The 15,017-nt window shown below is 39.4% G+C and overlaps 1 protein-coding gene across 3 annotated transcripts in view; it reads left to right on the plus strand.

Annotated features, from left to right (window-relative positions):
- The first annotated feature begins 380 nt into the window (after positions 1-380).
- LOC309393586 (prominin-1-A-like) overlaps positions 381-15,017 on the plus strand; it is a 45,772-nt gene continuing 31,135 nt past the window's right edge. Inside the window, exons 1-2 of one of the 3 annotated variants that reach the window (XM_081955947.1) lie at positions 381-752; positions 3,344-3,644. In XM_081955947.1, coding sequence (XP_081812073.1) covers positions 3,515-3,644 — 130 coding nt within the window. In that variant the 5' untranslated portion in view covers positions 381-752; positions 3,344-3,514. Of the gene's footprint in view, positions 753-785; positions 1,071-3,343; positions 3,645-15,017 lie in introns of those variants that run through there. The other 2 variants (XM_081955945.1, XM_081955946.1) reach the window with 2 other exon arrangements.

Genomic DNA, 15,017 nt, shown 5'->3' on the forward strand with positions numbered 1-15,017 from the left:
ATATTTTTTGTTCATTTCAGCTGCTCTAGGTTAAAACCAGGGTGCGACTTCAAATATCTCATCACTTTATCTGGGTGTGCAGTTTCAATGTTATTTCTGTGTTCCCAATCCATACAAATTATAACTAGGTGGATTTCATATTTTCAGCAACATCTCACTTGGTTTCTTCCTCCAGGTCCTCCAATTCCATGCTTTACAACATCGTGTCTTCTCTTTCCGAGGAATTTTAGAGGTATTGCTTAAAAAAAAATGGGTTGAATTGACAGGGTTTTAAAAAAAGCAACCACCACCAAAAGAGAGCATTTAAACAACTACAGGATACCTTTGCAATTTCAGGGCCCTATTTCAACAGAGGAAGTGCGAAGCGAATTTTTCTTGAGAAACCTTTGAAGTCCCGTTTGCCCAAGGAGGATGTTGCATTAGACGGGCCCTTGGCGACCTTACGCCGCTGGCTAAGAAAACGTTCAAAAGTTTTCTAACTTTTGTTTCCTTGGAATCCGAGGGGCCCCGGTTGGAAACTGAAGGCGCCACTCCTAAAAAACAAGGCAACGAGAACTCTTCTCCCGTGCGGGGCTGCGGAGAAAATGGGGGCGAAGGGTTCTCGGGAGCTTCCAAACTCCCGAGCTCTGCTCTAGCTGGTGTCGTCGTTGCTTCGGACTCCACGCTCACGTCGTTAAGGAAACCAGCCATTAAGCGTCTCTGCCTCCAGTTGCTCCGGGTGGAAGTGGAGTCGAACCACTCGCACTTCGGAGGTCAGAGAATAGCCAAGTCGCCCAGAGAGAGAACGAGGGCGCCGAAGGAAGGAAAGTCCGGGCGGGGGTTGGATCAAATCCCAAGGGTAGCGAAACCAATCTCGCGTGTCCAGCCCCTCCTTTATGCAGGGCAAATCCGCTGTAGGAATTCGCCTCGACTCTCCTTAAAGATCTGCGTCTCCTTTCGCAGGCGCGGCGCCCCCCAGTGTTCGCGGAGCTGCAGCGTTAAGTGAGCCTCTTCCAGTCCGACGGCGGGAGAGGCGGGTGGGTGTCCATCACCCCCACTTACTCCGGCTCGTGGATTTTCCTCAGAAAGAAGTGAGGTCGAGGAACAGATGGAGGGACGGGATGTTGAGACTTTGCGGACGGCTGGCGCCCGCGATTGCTCGCTCTCCAGGGACAGGCAAAGCGGGGGGTGGGGGGGGAAGGAGGGGGATCGCGCGGCGGGGAACTCTCGGAGACTGCCTGAATCGGAGTTGAGCAACAGCGCGCCTTGTTCCGGACTGAACCTGCGCGATTCACCGCTACTCCTCTCTCTCCCTCTCATCCATCTATCCATCCATCTATCCATCTACCTACCTACCCACCTACCCATCTACCCACCTACCCATCTACCCATCTACCTATCATCTACCTACCTACCTACCTACCTACCTACCTACCTACCTACCTACCTACCTACCTACCTACCTATCTATCTATCTATCTATCTATCTATCTATCTATCTCTGTGTGGAAAGGTCGGGAAGTGTAAAGCCGGGTTTGCTTAACCCAGGGAGGACTTGTGGCTGTGGTGCAGTTCAGGAAGGGTTTTTATACAATAGTTTTATGGCGCTGCCAGAGTGGAGAAACCCTGGGAAAGACGCACTTCTAGGGCTCGCCAAGCGCCGTTTTTTTCTGCCTTGTTCCTCCGGCTCCCGCGCCCCCCTTCCGGTCCTTCTCATTCCCCCAACCTCCTCCCAGGTGGCGAGTCGTTTTCTTTTTCCTCTGCAACTTTTGGATGAATGTCAGCGCATGGCAGCAAAGTTGGACCTACCTCCCATCCGGGGCATCTTAATTTCTTTTCCAGGAAGGGAGAGGCAGGAAAAATAGAATAGAATAGAATTCTTTATTGGCCAAATGTGTTTGGACACACAAGGCGTCAGGATGAAGCTGGGAGTTATTTTTAAAAGGTGCGTGGACAAGGTGCATGGGAAGTTGAGGAAACAGGGTTAAACTTTCCTCTGGGTGTTACTTTGGAAGGGAAGGCAGACAAGTATTGAATAGGATGTATTCCTCCACCACTAACAGCCTGCCCCATTAGCATGAACTAAGGATGGCTGGCTGGGTACGGAATGTGCAGTGGAGCAACTTGGGTCATGCCCATCTCCCATTAATCTGTGAAACTGGCACTGGAATACATGGGATTCCCTCCCTCCAAATATGAAAGTAGAAAAATACTGTCTCTGAGTACTTGTGTTAAGCAGGTATTAAAGGATAGGGTTTCTAAGATTATGTCTCATAAATCTAATAATCTTTTAGTTAAAGTAGGTGACACAGGTGTTTCAAGGACCCAATATCTGTTGAATTATGGGATAACCAGGGCATTCTAACAGGAACCTAGCAACTAAATAATAAGTCTGCCATCTGCTAATATGGAGCTGCTAAATGGGGGCCTTTCTCCGCCATATTTTACACTGACATTTTTCTTCTATGTCCACAGCTCCTCCACTAACCACTGTACTTTATGTCTGTGTCAGAAGGGAAAACGATAGGAAGTATTCAAATGAAGGGGAGTGCAAAGGAACTCCTGCTCCCCAATGTTTTGTGGAAGCTGCTGTATTTAGGCAAATAGAGAGGGCTTCAACATTTTCCTTCTGAGAAAAAGCTAAAATTCTTTAGGTTTGAAAAAAAAGAAGGTATTGATTAGGAATATGACTGAGACATAAAAAAAAATACAAGAGGGAGAAGGGTTTTTTGTGTCAATCTTCTCTTCGAACAGTAGGGCCAGGGATTGTCCAATGGAACTAATTCAAAGGAGATTTAGAACAGTATCTTCACCTAACACCAGTATTTCTTCATGTAATGTATAGCTATAACATGGAGTTCATGGTAATGGCCCCTGACTTGGATTGTCTTAAAAAGGGACTTGATAAATTTAATGAGGACAGATCTGTCAAAACCTGTCACATGTTACTCAGAGTGACCCTTGATTTCTCCTGCTCCCTAGGACTTGCCCACCCCCCACCTCCAGGGAGCAAGAGAAAAGCATCTCCTAGTTTTCCTTCCAGCACCCAAGAGATGTCTGATTGTGAGAAGCAATATTCTAGATTGAGATGGGCTTTGTCTGATTTTTCCAGACTGTTCTTATATACTTATGGCTTGATTTGGGAAGAACTGGGTGAGGGGCTTTGGGACGTTCAACCCTCCCTTCCATTATTTGAGCACTGAAAGTTCAATGTTACCTGTCCAAAAAATCCACATTAACCACTTTGCTTATTCTATTTTTTTCCTCATAAGGAAGATAATGTTTGATATTTCATCTGACTTTATCCTGGTGGTTGCTGGGTTATGCATACCTTATGGTACACTCCTGATTTATCATCACCTAGGTTTCCAGGGCTGGTCAGAGGAAGCTCCGAAGAGTATTATATCTAAGTGAAAGGTGCTTGCAGAGCAGCATTGGACAGAGATTCCTGTAAAGAAAACTCCTGCAAAGATCCTCAAAGGCTTTCCAACTTGTCCTAGGACTTGGGATTGTGCTGCCTATTCACCCTCTGAAGATGCCTCTTCAAAACCTCACACAACCCGTCTATCACCAACCACCTAGTAACTCACATGGTGGCTTACAAGGCTTGTTCAATATGGTGAACGGTTACTTGGGGATCGTGCAACCCAACAGTTTCCCCAAAGGTAAGAATTATAATGATGCAGGAACCATTTCCATATCATCAGTAACCATTTTTAGTACAGAATGCCATTGGGTCCTTCATAAAACTTGGTCAGCTGTTTTTTTTCCCCCCTCATTGTGTGGACTTCTCAGATTAAATGTTGTAAAGGACACACATTTGAGAATTCTTAGGAAAGTCTTAACTATTTGAATACCAAGGTTGAGGCCAGCTAGGCAAATGGCAGTGAGTTTGCTATGGCACTGTGGGGAAAAGCCAGTTTAACTGTCTTAATGAAACAGTACTGGAAAGAAAATACTCAATGCTGTCATGCTGAAGTGAGAAAGGAGTTGATTTATTGTAGCAGGTTTAACTGGCATTGAAATTCTGAACTGTATGATAATAAGGGTGTTAGGAGGGTGTTAGTCCATTTGTCTACTTGAGCCTGATAAGTAAATATCATCTACTATTTGTTTATGATGCATTTATTTATTTCATAATATTTCTTGCTTCACATACTGAAAAAGATGAACTAACCTTTGGAGAATGCCCATATTAATTACAATAAATACAATACAATAGCAGAGTTGGAAGGGACCTTGGAGGTCTTCTAGTCCAACCCCCTGCCTAGGCAGGAAACCCTATACTGTTCCAGACAAATGGCTATCCAACATCTTCTTAAAGACTTCCAGTGTTGGGGCATTCACAACTTCTGGAGGCAAGCTGTTCCACTGATTAATTGTTCTAATTCTAATTCTAATTGAAAAATCAATGACCGCTATAATTTTGTTCAGGAAAAAATTGCATTAATTTTCAAATACTTTTAATTAATCCCCTTGCCATCAGTAAGATTTATTTCTCCAGTAATTTGCTATACATTTTTAATATTTTTCTTTTGAAGAGAAGAGTTTAAGGAACATTACTAATGAAAAGCAGTTCTGGGCCAAACTTGTTTTTCATTAGAAATAGAATGTGGCCACAGACTTCAGTGGTCTGAATGGATGGGATTGGGCATCCCAAGAGACATTCATTGTTAGAACATTTTATAATATATCTATTTTTAAATGTGAAAGACATACATTCCATTTCTCTTTTTCTCAATTAAAAATACCTGAAAAGTATTTCACTGTTGTCTTCTGGTGGTTTGCTGCCACAAGAAGTTTATGATACCTATGAAATCTGAGTGTAAGGGTCAAATGATTCCGATGCTTATTAAAGTTTTGAAACTGTAACATGATTCCACACATTAATTTTGCTTTCCAATCCCTCTGAGAATAGACTACTATATAGTAGACCTTTCTGTGGCATTTTACATACATGTCTTCCTCCCTGATCTGAACTCGGGATAACCTGTTTTTCCAGCTTACAGTAAAAATAGGCTATTTACAAATGGATTTTTCTTTATGCCAGTTAGAAAATATTTTCTCTTTCTGGTCTAGCTCCAGTGTCAATCAGCTCTTCTCAGATTTTTTAAAGTGCAAAGAATCTTGTCTAAATAAGAACAAAGAACCCAACAAGCATTTGATCTGACAACTGTGCAGTCACTTGAAAAAAAAAAAACAGAAGCAAAAGGTCTGCTTGAATTATAGGCAGGTGCTAGGCACCGAATTCATAGTCTGAAAGTGAAGGACGAAAGGCATAGGGAATTGGCTCACCACGGAGGAGAACGAAATTAAAAAAGAACCCACAATCCCCCCCCCCTGTTTCAAGAATCTTTTTTTACTCATAGTCAGTCCAGGAAGAACAACCACAAAACCTTCCACTTGTTTTAATGCAATTTTGGTTATATGATTAATGCTGTTTTCTAATAAATTGTGTCAAAGCTTCAAATGAAACTTCTGTGGAAGACTTCAAAAGTGTTAAATGGTATAGTTATCCTAAAATCTTCCCAATTTGTAATTTAATTGCACAAAATTTGTAATTTGAAATAAGTCCTGCCTTAGGCACGAAAGCCGGCTGGGTGAATTTGGCCCAGTCAGTCTCTCTCCTTCTCTCTCTCTCTCTCAGCTCAACTCACTTCATAGGATTGCTATTGTTCACAAAATAAGAGGAGGAAGGAGTATTAGGACATTTGCTGCTTTGAGATATTTATAAAAATAATAAAGGCAGGATTTAAAAATATACAAAATCTAGAATCAGAAAATGCTCCTTTTCATCCATTAAAATAGCAATAAATATATGAACCAATTTGAAACAGTCACCTGAAATCTCCACTATTATGGCTGAATGTAAGTGTACATGCAATGGCAAAGCTCCACTCATTTAATTCTGCCCCTGCTGACATGCAACAGGACTATGTTTTAAGAGGAAAAATGGGGTGGGGGTGAAGGAGCTATAGCCTCTCCTGGGCTATTTATCAAGGTTTGCTTCCCAGTCCTTTTTTCTTCCTCCTGGCTTTGATTCCAGAAATGAACAACGTGAAATTGACCACAACTAAATAAGCTGGAGGAAGTGGTGTCTTTTCTTAAAAAAACAATTCCGTGGTACTTTTAACATTTTAATAGGACGTTTTAATAGAAAGCAGAATGAAAAATATATTTTTACTAAAAATATTCCAAGGTTAAACACCTGAGAAAAATAAAAGTCTATATCGGATACAGTGGAGAGAGAAATAGAAAATACCTGTAGCCGAGCCTCTACAGCCCTCTCCCTTGGAGCAGGTATTTTAAGCCCCTGAAAAGATTAACATAGGATAAGATTTTTTTTTTTTTACATATCGTGTCTGCACAAGATTTAAATGTAAACACCACTCTTTGAACACTCTTTCAAAATCATTTAGAAACCTAGTATAGATCTCTTCACACATTAGAGCAGGGGTGAAGTTGCCAAGTTTGGACACCCCTGCCTTAGAGAGATGGCTCTGCAGTGTCTCCTTCCACTTACTAGCCCAAAGTCTGCGCTTTGTATACAAAGGTAGGACAGAAAGAGGATTAAATAGTATGCTAATGGATGTATCAGTTTGACCCTAAGGAGGCTGCTTCATTCTTTAGAATAATGAGGCAGGCCCTGAGGCTATGATTTCTTATCTTGAATATAATGCTTCTTGTGATGCAACTCAAAATGGTAAGATCCTTTTGACAATAGTGTTGCATGTTGAATTGTATTCAGATTGTAGACAACTTGATAATCTAACCCTTGTGTCCTTCCTGAAAGCTATTGCTTCTTTCTCTTTTAAGGTTAGAGAAAATTATTTAAACTCCTGTGTTTAGTTTCTTAAAGGGGTTGAGAATAATAGCTCCTGAAAGTTGAGAGTCTTCTTCTGGACCTTCAATCATTGAGTATCAAACTACAGATTAGTTAGATATAAGTAACTTTAAAAGTCCACGGTGCAATATTTTGCTTTGAAGAACAACCATCTATTCCCTTCTTGGTTGATAGTCTCTGTGTTTTATTACTTCTCTTTAACTATTAAATTGTTGTTGTTAGTTGTGAAGTCATGTCCAACCCATTGCAACCTCATGGACAACGTTTCTCCAGGCCTTCCTATCCTCTATCATCCTCTGGAGTCCATTTACGCTGACGCCCACTGCTTCGGTGACTCCATCCAGCCACCTCATTCTCTGTCGTCCCCTTCTTCTTTTGCCCTCACTCTTTTGCAGCATTAGGCTCTTCTTCAGTGAGTTCTTCCTTCTCATTATGTGGCCAAAGTATTTGAGTTTCATCTTCAGGATCTGGCCTTCTAAAGAGCAGTCAGGGTTGATCTCCTCTAGGACTGACCGGTTTGATCACCTTGCAGTCCAAGGGACTCGCAGGGGTCTTCTCCAGCACCATAGTTCAAAGGCCTCAGTTCTTTGGGGTTCAGCCTTTCTTATGGTCCAACTTTCACAGCCATACATTGCAACTGGGAAAACCATAGCCTTGACTATACACACTTTTGTTGTCAGGGTGATGTCTCTGCTTTTTAGTATGCTGTCTAGATTTGCCATAGCTAACCTCCCCAGGAGCAAGTGTCTTTTAATTTCATGGCTGCAGTCCCCATCTGCAGTGATCTTGGAGCCCAGGAAAGTGAAATCTGTCACTACCTCTATTTCTTCCCCATCTATTTGCCAGGAATTGACAGGGCTAGATGCCATGATTTTAGTTTTCTTAATGTTGAGTTTCAAACCTACTTTTGCACTCTCCTTCACCTGCATCAAGAGACTCTTTAGTTCCTCTTCACTTTCTGCCTTTAGAGTCATCTACATATCTGAGGTTGTTGATATTTCTCCCAGCAATTAAATAGCAAGCAGCTATTTAAGAAGTATATACTGTTGGTTTATCTTACCCTTTAAAATGAATCTAAGGTCATCAGATGCATTGAGCAACATTTATTTGCTGTATTTAACAGTTATCTTTCCATGAAGGCACCAGTTCTTTTATTATTAAGAATGCTAAGTTTGCTTGGATATCAGGTGTCAGGTAAAATATATGTATGGTGGCTTTTTTTGCCAGGATGTTTCTATTGACAATTTCACATAATCATAAAATGATTCCTTAGGCAGAGTTTGCCTTTGAAGCACTAGACCTAGGCAGTAGGCATTTTAATCAACAAGGCCACATAATTGCCAGAATCCAGCTCTTTCTTAGCTGTTTTGCCATTCTGCTATTCTGTCAGGCCTTTGTTATTGTGGCTCTTTTTTACTTTATATTTGACGGACACCAGATTCAGTGACTGGAGAATGTGTGTGTGTGTGTATTCAAATAAATGTAAAAATTTCCCCATCCTTGGAAAGGGAGGTAGTTTAATAGGCTGTGGAGAGCTGAGGGTGATGTGAAGATTGTTTTGAAGTCCATTTTACACATTGGCAGCTGCTGTGTTTTCCATTAAAGGTTTGAATACCAACATTTCTATTTATTGTAAAGGAGCTGTTCCAGTTCAGTCAATCATTAATTTTTTGTTTAATCTCCAGGCAGTCTGTTTCTAAATGCAGAATAAAAAATTAGTTAGAGTTGGTAGAGAGAAACCAGCATATTAAGATTGGAAAAGAGATACAAAAGTGACATGGCAAAGGAAAGGTGGCGCTTTTTCAGGTGACTCTTAACAGGGACTCCAATTATCAACATTCTATGTTATAAAACTTTCCAATCTGTTTTAGAAGCTTGTGCCCTGACCTATCAGTGTTCACTGTATGTTTGGATAATTTGTATACACACTGTACATGGCTTTTCATTATCTTTTATAACGTGAGTTTTTAAAGCGTTCAGTTGTTTTTCTAGTTGCCATTGTTTAGACCTATGAATTAAATAGAACCCAGCAGTTTTTCCTGCCTACGTCTTAAATTTAACTCTTTGGAGTATTTCTTTTTCTTTGAAAAGTGAAATACTATACATTTAGCCTTATGAATCTGTGAATTATAGCTCAATATTTTGATTTACTATTTCCTTCTATATCTCCTTTTTTATAAGATCACTGAGCTGACTCATATTCCAGTACGACACAAGTTTGATAATAGTAAGGTTAAACCAGTTTCTCTAGTTCGTACATTTGGATTTTTTGTTTTCCTTTCTCCTTCCATTAAAATATATCACATTTGTCAATGTTAAATATAATTAAGTAGATTATAGACAAACGTATCAGTGCATTTAGTTTTAAATCACGCCATTGTGCCATATCTACTTGTTTGCTTAATTTGTTCTAAATTTTCCACAGCTAGTATCAGTGACGTGTGGTGAGGTTTATGGCTGGTGAGGCTCTGACACAGTGGTGGGTTTCAAACATTTTTAGACTTGTGGACTTCAACTCCCAGAATTCCACAGCCAGGCATGTTTAGTTCTGATTTAAAACGACAGCATGTTTTTCTCCTTTGCAAAATACGTTTCTTTTTATCATTTTCTTTTTCTTCTCCCTTCCCCTCCTTCCTCCCTCTCTCCCTTCCTCCCCCTCTCAAACACACACACACATACACACACAATTTGGATTGGACTATCTCTCCTACCCCCTTCTCTCTCTCACTCACTCTCAAACAAACACATACACACACAAAAGTTGGATTGGATATCTTTTCCAGTGGCTTGAAAGCAGCTCTTCTGCCACCCCCCACCCCCATTTCCCTGTTGCCTTCCCCAAACACCTCCACCATTGCAAATGCAGCCTGCTGTCTGGGTGGGAAATGCCTGGAACGCAATAAAGCCCACCTACTCACCTCCTGCTGGCAGGCTGGGGTGAGAGGAGAGGCAGAGAAGCCGGAGGGGAGCCAATCCGAGCCTTCCAAAAGAAAGAGGCTGGGGGAAAGTGTGTGTGCTACAGCATGGCTCTTTGCCTGGCTTCCGTGGTTGACTCTGCTTAACTGTATAAAAAGCCTCTAAAAAAAGCGCCCTCTACTATGAGGCAGGAGAACTTCGTGCCTCACCTATGTCAGGAATTTTTAGGCTTTTGCTTAACTCTGCTCGAGTGATCATAAAACGGTTAAGTCAGACTAGATGAGGCATGCAATTCTCCTGCCTCATACTAGAGGGCACTTTTTTAGAGGCTTTTTTAAACAGTTAAGCAGAGCCATTCACGGTGAGGCATCAACTAGATCAGCTTTTTCCTTTTACATTTTTTTTTCTTTTCATGATGAGAGCGGTGAGGCTGTGTTTCACTTGCCTCACCTGACTGCATGTCACTGGCTAGGATGATGTTTAGAATAAAATTTTCTTGAAGATTTTGAAAGTTTAATGAAGAGCAGTTTAGAGGTCCGTTCATTTTTTTTTTACTAAGATAAGTAACTCATCCTGTTTCCACTTAAGGAAATACTGATTTTTAATGGTAATTACTGCTAAGAAATGTTCAAATCAACCTTGCCGTTATAACTGATCAGCATGATAACATAAAAACATGAGATAAACCATAGTTATATTGTGATACCCACATACAAAAACAAAATTTGGCAGCTATATATTATGTATTTATGTAGTATCACATAGTATAATATTAGTTAATATATAAAATGTCTATAAGTTGGTAATAATAGATGCTACAATTTTGTCCTATATTTAAAGTTTATGTTAAATATAAAAATAAAACAGCTAAACAACTGGGGATAATAAACAATGATATAAATGCATGGATATGACATTTATTTGATTGAATTAACAAAGAAATCAAAATTCATTTGCATTCCCAGATAAAAATGACATATGAAACAGCAGTAGAACAACAGCAGTAGAGAGAATCAGTTCGGACTGGTGGTTAACGCACCAGAGTAGAAAACAGGAGATTATGCATTTAAGTCCCATTTTAGCCATGAAAGTCAGCTTGGGTGACTTTGGGCCAGTCATTCTCTTTCAGCCCAACCCCACCTCATAAAATTGTTGTGTAAAAAATAGGAGGAGAAAGGTGTGTTGGATATGTTTGCCGCCTTGAGTTATTTGTAAAAATAATAAAGGCAGTATGCAAAATAAATAATAAATAAGGAATAGAAATAAATTATTACAGTGTTGGTCAAATTTGTCTATTTATCAAATCTACAGCTTGATTAATTGTTTGCACGTTTTGCATTGCAATAATGCAAATTTAACCACAAATATGTTATTTTAGAATATTTAACAAGAGATATTAAACATAAAATGCATCCAGATATACAAGTAACGTCTTAAATAATTATTCTATCTGAAAATTGCTACAATCTCTATAAAAATTACAGAATAGCATGACATGGACCAATAAGAAAATTTCAACTGTTATGTGAATTCATTTGCTTAAATATACGTAAATGAAACAGTGAAGATATTGAAGACAGTTGTCTTCAGTTAAGCCAAGTTTAATTATCCTGCTAATTTACCCCTGTTATCCTGCTAAACTATCTCTGCTAAGTTATCCCTGCTATCCTTCTAAATCCTCCTCTGCCAAAAACAATATGAATAAGCATAAAAATTGCAGAGTAACTTTCCATTTTGAAAGTGATCAGCTACCATTATTAAGACTTTTCATTTCCATAAGAAGTGAGTAGAGCCACCAGAAATCTCTTAAGGATAAGAAGATACCATTGGAGGGTATCTTAGATCAGTGTGAATATATAGGTTTGGCCACAAATCAATTTTTTGAAGTTCCACAAGTTACCCAACTGAATTTGTCACTACTGGCTTCAAATGTCCATCTTGAAATAATCTCAGTTTTTCAAAGTCTCATTAGCTTTGCTCAAAAATATATTTAACCTTCTCCTACCTCATCTTAATACCAATCCACTAAGAGATCAAAACCCTATTATGATAATGAACATACAGCCTGGAAAGTGCTAGCATATAGGATGGCCAGAACAACTAATGATTTTAATACCTGTGATTTTTTAAAAAAAAACATAAAAATAGAGCTATTATAACTAAATGAAGGAAAAAACAAGTTAGTACTAAAAATCTGAGCCAGGAGGTTGTAATACAGTGGTTCTCAACCTTCCCAATGCCACGACTCTTTAATACAGTTCCACGTTTTGTGGTGACCCCCAACCATAAAATTGGTGTCTCAGTTCCTAAGACCATCAAAAATATGTGTTTTCCGATGGTCTTAGGCGACCCCTGTGAAGGAGTCATTCGACCCCCAAAGGGGTCCCGACCCACAGGTTGAGAACCACTGTTGTAATAGGTTGTAATGAATAAAGATCATTGTCTGTTTTGGCAGCTTTTCTAAATCTATAGCTAACATAAACACCAATAAGCATAATTATCATTACTGCTGAAATTTTATTTAAAAAACAATAAAAAATTAATAAAACTCCTGTCAAATATTTAATCCCATCTGAATTTTTAAAGCTAAATCCAATATAGTGGGAATTGGTGTTAGCTTCTCATCTCAATGCCATATATTGTATGTATACTTAAGGAACGGCTTAATTATATTACTCTCCCAATATAATGTTAACGATCATCCAGTCCTCTTTCAGGAATTAGCAAACTGTGTGCCCAGTCTTATGGCATAAATGTTCAGATTGGCTACACTCTAAGAATATTTTTGTACTTGAGCAGTTTCAGATCTGGATTCTTTGCAATGAGCCAGCATATAATTCTGTATCATTTAGCAGAAAAATAACAAGAATCTCCCAAATGGAACCCTCTACATTGCCTTTATAGATCTAAAGGTGGCTTCTAATTTTATACCTTGAGAGGAAGTATGGAGAAAACTAGTAGTCTCCAAGATACCCTCTAGGGGAGAAACTACAAAGTGCCTAACAGCATTTTAATTTTCAAAAATTATTGCAAAAGACTGGCAGAGCTATCCCTATAGGAATTATTTGTAGGAGCTCACAGCAGCCTTCTGTAAGAAATCAGGTTGGCTCCCTTCACATTGCCTTGATGTATTCCCCTAGGAGGTAAGGCGAGCCATTTCCAATGCTCTGCTGGTATGATGCCAGGATATGCTGCCCTTTAGTTATCTGGATTTAAGAGGTTTTTGAAGAAAAGTTTCTTGAATAAAAGAAAAAGTGTGTCCCTTTTCCTATTCTGTCCTATGTTATGGTAAAGCAACAAGTAATTTGATGCTAGGCTCCAAAACCCAAGAGAGATATGCAGTTACTTCTACTACACTGTAAGCAGTTTCCTTTATTGTTCCTTACCTATAGATAGAAATCTTGCCAAACTAAAGCAATTACTTGCATCATTAAAGACATACTCTGAGAACGTATAGGGAGCAGCTATTTTGACCCCTTTTCTCCCAACCAAACTATTTAAGCTTCATGGTTTCTTGGTCCTCTGGAATGCAGCCCCTCACCCCTGTGAATCCAGAGTACATTTCATCATTTGATTTCCTCGATGGGATATAGTCTGCATTCAAACAGAGATATCTTTTGAACCAGGGGTTTCCAACCTTGACAACTTTACGACTTGTGGACTTCAACTCCCAGAATTCCTCAGCCAGACCCCTGGCTTAAATATTATTTTACTGATTTATCTTAGATGCTTAGGACGCAATGCTCAAACTCTCTTGTGCAAAGAAGTCTACAGAAGCTTCAATCCCAGCAAAAATGTTGTTTGCCAAATGCAAACTGTACTCCTGCAAAGCGGAAGCTTGCTTTTTCTTGTTATAAAAGGACTGCTTCTCATTCTTTGTAAAACACCTTATGTGCTTTCTTCAGTGCTTTCTTTACTTGTCGCAAGAGATCTTAGTAAAGGTAACTCATGTAAACTTATGTTGGATCTAAGTCATTTCAATTAAATCTAATTCAGTTAAATTTATTTGTATGTTATATAAAGTGCCTTTCATAGGGGATTAGTTCCCAAGGTAGCATTAAGAAAACCAACATCATAAGGGGAGGTTGGGACAATGCATTAAAAGGAAACAAAATCAAAAATGTTTGCTATGGGTAAACAAAGGAGGTATTTATGCAAATAAAGTGAGTTTTACTGGAAGTGCAAACAGCTAACGCAAGGCTGGTAAACTGCAAAAAGAGGCTACATTTCAAGATGAGAGGTTTTTTGATGGAGGATGGCAGCATCAATTCTCACGCAATATACAATTATGAAAATAAAATGTGCTGAGGCATCAATCTGCCCGATAGGTATGCTTCCAAACCTGAAAAGCATTTAATCCTATTGCTACACTTTTTTCTTTCTTTTTACGATTCTGTAATCAATTGCTTTGGGGTAGAGTTAGGGTAACTAATGGAGCTGAGCACTTACTGGCCAGATGCCCTTCCTGATGCCTACACAGAGTTTGCAGTAGATGCTTTCTCTTTGCACCCTGATAAAGAAACATCAGTCACTGCATAGGATTGAACTCTAAACTTTCTGAGTGGGAGGCAAGCATTTGCAGCTTTAGGCTACCATGCTGCTCCCTATTGCTACATGGTTTTTTTTTCAAAGTCCCATATTCTCTTGGATATTCTTCCTGAAATCCTAGGGATTTTTGTGTCAAATGTTTACTTCAGACTAATTCATACATTTTAACAAGCAAAAACCACACTTACGCTAAGCATTTTAAATATCTGAAAATTAGTACATACTGTCATTTTAGTCATGAAACACGATATCTACAGTGTAGGTCATAAAACTGCCTTATCATATCTTAAAATAAATAAATAAAGGTCTTCTGCAAAACTCTTAGAGCCGTCCACAAGCTAAACATCTCAATACTGCTGATTTACATTGTTAACATCTATTAATCTCCTCCCAAGTATTAAATTTTTGGACATCAAAAAGTTGTTCATCATTGTTCTAATTTAAAAAGCTAGTTTAAAAAGCTAAAGTTGATATGTTGACCATTAAGGAAAATCAGTTGTGGGCTGCTGCCAGTTCGGGCAAACCAATATTTCCGGTGAGTAGTTGCCTTCCCCCCCTCCTGCCCTATCCTGTCCTATATTTCCGTATTTTCAGCTCAGCTGATTCATGTGGCGCAGCAGATTGCTGCACCTCAGCTGTTTTACTCACCGGCGCTGGAGTAGAAGGTAAGCTTTAGAGCTTAAAATGGGATTTTTTTTTTAATACTGTGCATGAGCCTGTGAAGTGCGAG

Source organism: Natrix helvetica, assembly GCF_964273705.1.
Source record: "Natrix helvetica genome assembly, chromosome: 5".
Taxonomy (NCBI): domain Eukaryota; kingdom Metazoa; phylum Chordata; class Lepidosauria; order Squamata; family Natricidae; genus Natrix; species Natrix helvetica.